General features: G+C 42.9%; 1 protein-coding gene across 1 annotated transcript in view; it reads left to right on the top strand.

Moving 5' to 3' along the window:
* Nucleotides 1–3,424, top strand: part of FAM96A (family with sequence similarity 96 member A) — a 17,132-nt gene extending 13,708 nt beyond the window's left edge. Inside the window, exons 4-5 of the mRNA XM_019503890.1 lie at nucleotides 1,136–1,181; nucleotides 2,932–3,424. Of these exons, the coding sequence (XP_019359435.1) occupies nucleotides 1,136–1,181; nucleotides 2,932–3,029 (144 nt within the window). The 3' untranslated portion in view covers nucleotides 3,030–3,424. The remainder of the gene's footprint in view (nucleotides 1–1,135; nucleotides 1,182–2,931) is intronic.
* Nucleotides 3,425–7,604: the final 4,180 nt, after the last annotated feature.

The following is a 7,604-nucleotide window of genomic DNA, read 5'->3' on the forward strand; positions in this document are numbered from 1 at the left end:
GTTAGGGCGGCTAGGAGCTGGAACCAACTTCCAAGGGAAGTGGTGCTGGCCCCTACCCTGGGGGTCTTTAAGAAGAGGCTGGATGCCTACCTGGCTGGACTCATTTGAGTCCCGTTTCTTGTTTTTGGGGTTTTTGTTGTTCTCCCGCCCTGGCGGGGGGTCGGGCTAGAAGATCTACTAGGTCCCTTCCGACCCTTAATCTATGAAACTATGACCCTAGATACTATGAAACTATGAATTATTTGGTACTGAAGATGTTGAATTACATTAGCAGTTAAACTGCTGTTGTAAAGGATATCCTAAAGCAGTGTGTGATGCAGCAAATATATAACAGTGTTGATTCATAACAAATCACTTTTATTACACTGCTGAAATGAAAACTAATTAGGATCTGTGGTATTTTAATTACATTTGTAGTTCAGTCTTTTAATTTTACAGCAAAAACAGTGTTACAGTAAAGTCACTACAGTAATTTAGCCTTTGCAGGGAGTTGGGGTTCAGTCTATGGATATCATTCATATGCTGTATGAGAATAGCCTTTAGTTGAGAGCTGTTACCTTGATGTCAAGGCTAGCACAGTTATGAAACTGTAAGGTGCTGTTGTGACAGGGTCTGTCCTAGCCTTATACATTTTTCGGATGCTTTAGCTCTTCAGGCTTTTAAAAGACGAACCATTATTAGCTTGTAGGAGCTCCTCCTAGAAGGTTTTTTCTCAGATGTGTTTTATCTGTTTATGAAAGTAACCGTTGCAATGTCTCTTGGGCCACCACCTCCTGCACTGTGGTCCAGAGGGCTGGCTGGAAAGATAGTGCTAGCTCTTTGCCCAATTTCCAGCCGTTTTACTGCATTACTTGTCTATGTGAACAACTGATAAAGTTATCACTGTGATGCTTTGTTACTCATGGAAGGAACATTGGCCTGTGCAATTGCAAGATGGAGGGGAGATGTCTGTTAGGTGGTGAAGATGTCATACAGAGTATGAAAAAGTCTCGCACAATTATTGTAGATAGTGAAATAGCATCGTTAACACTCACACTGCTCAAGTAAGTGTTCCTTGGGCAAGATGTCTATCTTTTAGCAGTGTAGGAGTATAACTATTCATATTTGCTACTAACATTATTTATCTCTTACCTAGTTGGAAATCTACATATCAGAAGGTACACATTCCACTGAGGAAGACAGTAAGTGAATCTTGTAAATTAAATGAATGTAGCTTCTGATTCTGTGGTTGGGAGGGTTGGGGACAGAGGGGAGGTGGCGAGTGCAGTGGCAAAACCATATGATAAAACATGCTGTTTTAAGAAACCTTGGAAGTTGGTTCAGCTTGTTCATGTTGCATGTAGATATATTTTTGAGGCATACTTTTAAGGGGAAAATAAATAACATGCTGCAGATATGCCAGTGAATAAACTTCTGGAGTTTACTGAGAGTGTTTGCTCTTGCAATTTTTTAACATCCACTGAGATAAATTTAGGGCTGTGTGAAACTGGTGTGTTTCAATTTGATTTCGGGTTCAGCCATTTCGGAGGACTGTGATTTATTTTGGTGCTTCAGATCACTGTCCTGTTTTGTTTCAGTCAAATCTGTTTTAGAGATTCGGCTGAAATATGTGATTGGGGCCAGGGGTTGCAGGGCCCTAGCAGGGAGCAGGATGGGGCTGTGGGTAGCTCGTCCAGGGGAGGGGAAAGGCCCTCCGTGCAGGCAAGGAGACCCCTGCGCAGATCTCTGATCCCTTTCACGACATGGGGCTGCACAGGGCAGGCAGCGGTGGTGAAGATACCCCAGGGCGGATCTGCTCCCTGTGGAGCCAGGTCGCGCGGCAGGGATTCCTGAGTCCCAGGTTTGATTCCCCGGCTCTCTGATCATTCCCCCAACTCTTTCTGGGGGGGCTCAGGCCCCTGGATCCATGTGCTGGGTTTCAGCAGGCTGCCACTGCAGGCTGGGGCCAGTGGCAGCACCACAGTCTTTTTGGCACGGGCTGCGCCAAGCGGTTGCCGCTAGCCCCAGCTTGCAGCGGCAGCCTTCTGAAATCGCGTGAACAGACTGGGGGCTTGTACCCCCCAGGAAGAGCTGGGGAAATGATCAGAGAGCTGGAGAATTGAACTGGGAACTAGATGTCAGTATCAGAGCAGTCCTTCCCCCCCACCCTCTTTCCCCTCCCTCTTCTTAGTTTTTGTTTCCCTGCAAGCCTGGCTCTGAAACTCTGAAATTCTCCAAAACGTTTTGGAGCCTTCCAGTTTGTTTTGGAGCCTTCTGTTTCGATTTGGACTCGGTGTTTCGGGTGCTGAAATGGCCCAAAACACCTCCAAAATGAAACGGCTGCTGAAATTTCATACAACCCTAATGAATATTTTTTACCATTTTTTAAAGAATCTACAGGACCTTGATACTCTCTCTTGCATGTTCAGTTTAAAAACTTCTATCTCTGTTCTGAGAGAGAGATTTTAAATAAAAAGCCAATAAAGACTGTATCCATGCCATGTTTCAAATGTTTGTTCTTTTTTCATTTTTTCCCTAAGTATGTCTAAAAAATTTTTGACCAGGGAAAATTTGTGTTTTGTTCTTCTTCTCCCCCCTGCCCCCAGACTCTTTTTCTTAATTGTATCGCTAGAAACTGAAGTAAGATAAATTCAAACTATACAAATGCACTTTTTTTAATAAGTGAAAATGATTGATCGTGGGAACAACTTATCTAGGGATGTGGTGGCTGCTGTCTTGCTTTTAATCGGGTGGGGGGAGTGGATGTCTTTCTAAATTATCAGCTCTTGCTTAACCAGAAATCATGGGCTTGTTGATGGAATCAGTTGGTGACAGTGTGGTCAGTATTATGCAAAAAGTGAGACTAGGATCCTACTGGCTTAAACTGCAAAAGTTCAGGGAAACTTGGATTGGTAAAATGCCTGACTTGACTTTTCATCTGGTATTTTGCAGTCAACAAGCAAATAAATGATAAGGAGAGAGTAGCGGCTGCAATGGAGAATCCAAACTTGCGTGAAATTGTGGAGCAGTGTGTCACAGAACCTGATTAGCGGCTGCAGAAACCACAGAGCTATGATTGTTTTGATACATTTGTTTTAATATCTTTGTAAAACCTTAAGGCCTTGTGTTTAATACTTGAGTTCTTTATATCTGCTGCATGTTTTTTTTAAGGGAAATCATTTATAAAACAGATTTAAATTATAAGGAGGTAGGTTGCAGGATATAAAATTAAATGAAGTGTGTAATTTTAAGAATTTGTAATATTTGGTGTTAACAGAGAAATATTTTATTGAGTTATTAAGAGCCAGCTGTGTTGCCTTCTGATGCACATCGTGATATAAAACCAATTTTGCAGGTTAAGTTTCCACTTTGTTCAAGTGGAACATCTCAATCACTACCCTGTAAAAACCCATAAATAAATATAGATTCTTATAATGAAAAGCCAGTTCTTGTTTTGAATCTTCTTGCTCTAATCTCACAAATTTCTCTTGCTATATTAAACAGAGAAGTAAATGTCTTCATGTGTCTTCACATATCATGTATTTCCACACTGTGAGCCATAGAAGCTGAAAGACATGTAAAACTTTATTTGTTATTTTAAATTTCAAAATACTGTTGATTATTCAACAAATTCAAAATATTGTTGATTATACAACCTTAGTGGTGATGTTTTTTGTGTCCTTAAAAATGGAGAGCTCCTAGATTTCAAATGCTTGTTAATCAGGAATCTTGTGCAAAAAAGCACTTCCCGTGCTGTTTTTGATGCCTAAATAATTAAATGATTGTGAATGAATAGGCAGAAACTAGAATGACATGTTCTTTTCTTTCTTGATGAAAGCTACTTGCAGTATGCTGACTTAAAATCTAGTCAAGTACAGTCATGGAGCCAGGAACATATTGCTAATAATTTCATGCAATAGGAATTCTATAGTTTTACTTAGGACCAGTTTTCATAACTGACAGAATGGAAAACCTAGCCAATTACAGTCAGATCTGATAAGTTAAACTTTTAATTTAATGAAAATGTGACCCATTTTTTCTAGTATTATGTCAAAGCTTCATTTTCTGAGTCTCTCTAGACTTTTGGTGCTTGAGATTAGCCACAGCATATAAGAGTGCAGATTTAGAAAAAAATCTCTTGGGCTGAAAGTACACCATATTGGGAATGAATACACAGGAAACCAGTGCAGAAAAGAGGTAGCTAAGGATTGTGTGCACTTTTAATTCTTCAGCCTTGTTTTAAGTTCTGAGCCCATCAATCAGCAGGTTCTGTAGAAGCCAATACAGGGTATAGATAGATGTAACAAATATAGCAATACAAGAGGTATAGTGTTACCTCTGCAGGATTATAGTGATATAAATGTAGCAAAACTTCTACATTCAAACCTGCTCTGTTCCAGGTCAAAATTAGGGTGTTTTTAGCCAACTTGCACTGCTACAGTATCATGCAGATGAAAATTACAGCATGCTCCAAAGCAACAGCTGCTCCCCGCCTCCTTTCTAAAGCACCTCAAACCTGTCTGTTCGTACTCACCATATATCTGGTCTTTTTGCACAAAATGACAGTATCTCAGTTCAAAAAAGCTAGATCTTTTCCAATTTATGTATTCTTTTGATAGGTCTTGGAAAACTCCACCAAATGGTTATGATTGATCTCTTGGAAATAGTATGTGGCTTATGTTTGTTCAAATCCTTCGCAGCTTGCAAACTTTGTTTCTGTAGTTGGTGTGTTTTCTTTTTTTAAACATCTGTTTTGTATTCTTAGGTTCTTTTGTAGAACTACTTTGGAGGTATTTATACTGTGCTAAATGCTATAGTGTTTGAGAGTAAGTATGCAGGTTTTAACAAACAAATTTATTTGTGTACCTGGGGTTACCACAGAAATATCGGATGTTCAAGTAACTTGAGAGAACAGTAACAAACTTAGTTTTTCATATTTATTTTTAGATAGAATTAACTTTTTTGTTTTCTAGTTACCTGTTGGAGTCCAAAAGCAATCAGAAATGGCTTGTGTGGTTAATAGGGGTGTGCAAAGCGGGCCCTATTTGATTTGGATTTGGCCCGGATCAGGGACAGTGATTCAATTTGTGGATTTGGATCACTCTCCCTGATTCGATTTGGCCGAATCCGAATCTGAAGATTTGATGCTGATCCTGAGATTCAGCAATTTGGACACAGGCACAACTTTAAAAGTTTTTTTCTACATACCTTGAGGTAGCAGGCGCATCTTGTGAGCGCTGCAATGCTGGGGTGCATGGAGCGTCCCACAGGAGTGCGGGGGGGCCCTCCATGTGCTCGGCAGCGAACCCAGAAGTAGACCAGAAGTATTTCCAGTTCTGTTCTGGGTCTGCCGTGGAGCATGCTGGGGGGCCCCCCACCACACCCCTGAGCAAAGCGACTGGCCACAGGGGGACCCCGGGTGCCCCTCCAGAACCAGGAGACACCAGTCACCGAGCCGGGGGGCTTCCCAGCGTGCTTCCCGGCAAACCTGGAAGTGGGTCAGAAGTGCTTCTGGTCCACTTTCAGGTCTGCTGCTGAGCACGCTGGGGAGCCCCCCATACTTCTGTGGGATAGTTTCATAGATTAAGGGTCAGAAGGGACCTAGTAGATCTTCTAGCCCGACCCCCCGCCAGGGCGGGAGAACAACAAAACCCCAAAACAAGAAACGGGACTCAAATGAGTCCAGCCAGGTAGGCATCCAGCCTCTTCTTAAAGACCCCCAGGGTAGGGGCCAGCACCACTTCCCTTGGAAGTTGGTTCCAGCTCCTAGCCGCCCTAACTGTGAATCTGCCCTAGCATTGTAGCACTCACGAGCTGCCTGGTACCTAGAAGTCTGTAGAAGAAACATTTAAAGCTGTCTCTCTATGTCCGAATCTTTCCGAATCGATTCAGAGAGATTAAAGGGTCCTTTGATTCAATTTGAATTTGGAGATTCGGCCACTGAATCAAGCCAAATCTCCACCAAATTGAATCGGAGACCAAAGCTTCGCAGAGCCCTAGTGGTTAAGATCCTCCTCCTTCTTCCTTTCTCTAAATAGCTAATATACAGTCAATTAATATTTTAACATTTGACATACTCTATGCTGTTTCCTTCTTCTTAGAAATGGTGCAATATATGTTTAAGATAGCTTTTGTAACTCCTCTGAGCAGTATCTAGACATTAGAGTTGTTAACTTGAGCCCCTGTAAAATTATTACAAGGGAATTAGAAAACTTCACAAATTCTTATGCTTTCAAGCCTGTTTCTCAATATGGGCTTGAGTTGAAATATGTGATATGCATAGAAAATACCTTTCAAATCACTACTTCAAACATGAGTTCTCACTGCATGCCTGCTAGTTATGTCTGGAGCCAGTTGGGTACCTTGGCCTGAAGTGCAATATGAAAGGAGCAATTAGTGACTGACAGGGGAGACAAGGCTGAGCTGGTCAATGAGTTTTTTGCCTCAGTGTTCCTGACCAGGGGTCAAGATAAGTCTCTGATTGGGGTCTTGGAGGGGCATCAGAGGGTCACCAGCCCACCTACTGTTGACGGTGACTTGAATGAACTGGATGTGTTCAAGTCAGCAGGCCCGGATAAGCTGCATCCAAGGGTACTGAAGGAGTTGGCCGGTGTCATAGCAGAACCACTGGCACGGCTGCTTGAGCACTTGTGGCACTCGGGTCAGGTCCCAGAGGACTGGAAAAGGGCCAATGTGGTCCCTGTTTTCAAGAAGGGGAGGAAGGAGGATCTGAGTAATTATAGGCCAGTCAGTCACACCTCCATCCTTGGAAAGGTCTTTGAAAAGATTCTGAAGGATCATATTTGTGGGAGTCCAGCAGGGAAACCAGCATGGATTCGTAGCAGGTAGATCATGCCTGGCCAATCTGGCTTCATTTTATCACAGGGTCTCAAAACACTTAGATGCAAGAGTAGAGGTAGATGTTGTTTTCTTGGATTTTAGCAAGGCCTTTGGTACAGTATCTCATCCCATTCTCATAAATAAATTAAGAGGCTGTGACAGATGTTTACACGGTCTGGTGGATGGCAAATTGGCTTGAGGGTCATACCCAGACAGTGGTAGTAGGCAGGTCAGTATTGACCTGGAAGGATGTGGGTAGTGAGGTCCCACAGGGTTTGGTCCTTGGCCCTGTACTCTTCAATATCTTCATCAGTGACTTGGATGTGGGTGTGAAGTGTACTCTGTCCAAGTTTGCAGATGTTACTAAATTGTGGGGTGAAGTGCACACGCTGGAGGGTAGGGAATGATTGTAGGCGGACCTGCACAGGTTGGAAAAGTGGGTAGTACACAAGAGGGTGCCATACAGCAAGGACAAGTGCAGAGTGCTGCACCTAGGGTGCAAAAATATCCAGCGCATCGACTGGCTAGGAAGTGACCCTCTCAACAGCACAGAAGCGAAAAGGGATCTCGGAGTCATCGTGGACTCCAAGGTGAACATGAGTCATCAGCGTGATGAAATCATCAGCAAGGCTAACTGTACTTTATCGTGCATCAACAGATGCATGACAAATAGATCCAAGGAGATACTACTAATCGGGGGGGGGGGCGCACACAGTCTTGCAAGGCCTTAAATGCCTGTACACCAGTGCTCGTAGCATGGGGAACAAACAGGAGGAACTCGCCCT

This window comes from Gavialis gangeticus, unplaced genomic scaffold (assembly GCF_001723915.1).
Source record: "Gavialis gangeticus isolate Ggan-Ray unplaced genomic scaffold, GavGan_comp1, whole genome shotgun sequence".
NCBI lineage: Eukaryota > Metazoa > Chordata > Crocodylia > Gavialidae > Gavialis > Gavialis gangeticus.